Source organism: Penaeus monodon, chromosome 25, assembly GCF_015228065.2.
Source record: "Penaeus monodon isolate SGIC_2016 chromosome 25, NSTDA_Pmon_1, whole genome shotgun sequence".
NCBI classification, from domain to species: Eukaryota; Metazoa; Arthropoda; class Malacostraca; order Decapoda; family Penaeidae; genus Penaeus; species Penaeus monodon.
The window spans coordinates 37,978,096-37,978,579 of record NC_051410.1 but is presented as its reverse complement, the minus strand read 5'-3'; the positions used below and the strand labels follow the sequence as shown (position 1 = coordinate 37,978,579).

The 484-nt window shown below is 40.5% G+C and overlaps 1 protein-coding gene across 5 annotated transcripts in view; it reads right to left on the bottom strand.

Annotated features, from left to right (window-relative positions):
* The window catches only part of LOC119589216 (organic cation transporter protein-like), a gene marked incomplete at its 3' end in the record, with an annotated part of 10,042 nt that overhangs the window by 2,092 nt on the left and 7,466 nt on the right, over positions 1 to 484 (bottom strand). For all 5 annotated transcript variants that reach the window (XM_037937820.1, XM_037937816.1, XM_037937817.1 and 2 more), the window contains 2 exon segments: positions 51 to 142; positions 302 to 449. In XM_037937820.1, the coding sequence (XP_037793748.1) occupies positions 51 to 142; positions 302 to 449 (240 nt within the window).

Genomic DNA, 484 nt, shown 5'->3' with positions numbered 1-484 from the left:
ACCAAAAAAAACAACAACTTCAGAATGAACAACATACATTTCACCCTTACCTGAAAAGAATAATAAGTTCATTGGCAACACCTCTGAGGAGATCTGCAAATGTCGATGAATTTGCTCGACCCTGATGCCGTTCATCTCCTTGCTGTATCAAGACAAACGCCATGAAATATGTATCTATTTGGAGTCACGTGTTGGAATAATACATCCTAATATCCCCAAACCTTGTTTTTTCAAACCTCTTAAACGAGGTATTCAGTGGAAATTTTATATTTACTGTCCTAATACAAGAACACATGTTTACCTCCTTTTGTATATCCTTCATGACCTTTAGCAGTTCCTCATCTCTTGGTAATTTGACCTTATTCCATTTCGCGGCCCTTCGGAGGACGCGCAGAGCCTCCTGGTGGCGACCTTGCACGATCAGCCAACGAGGTGATTCGTCGATAAACCTTCGTTAAGCAGTTTAGGTGTTTTAGGTCTTATA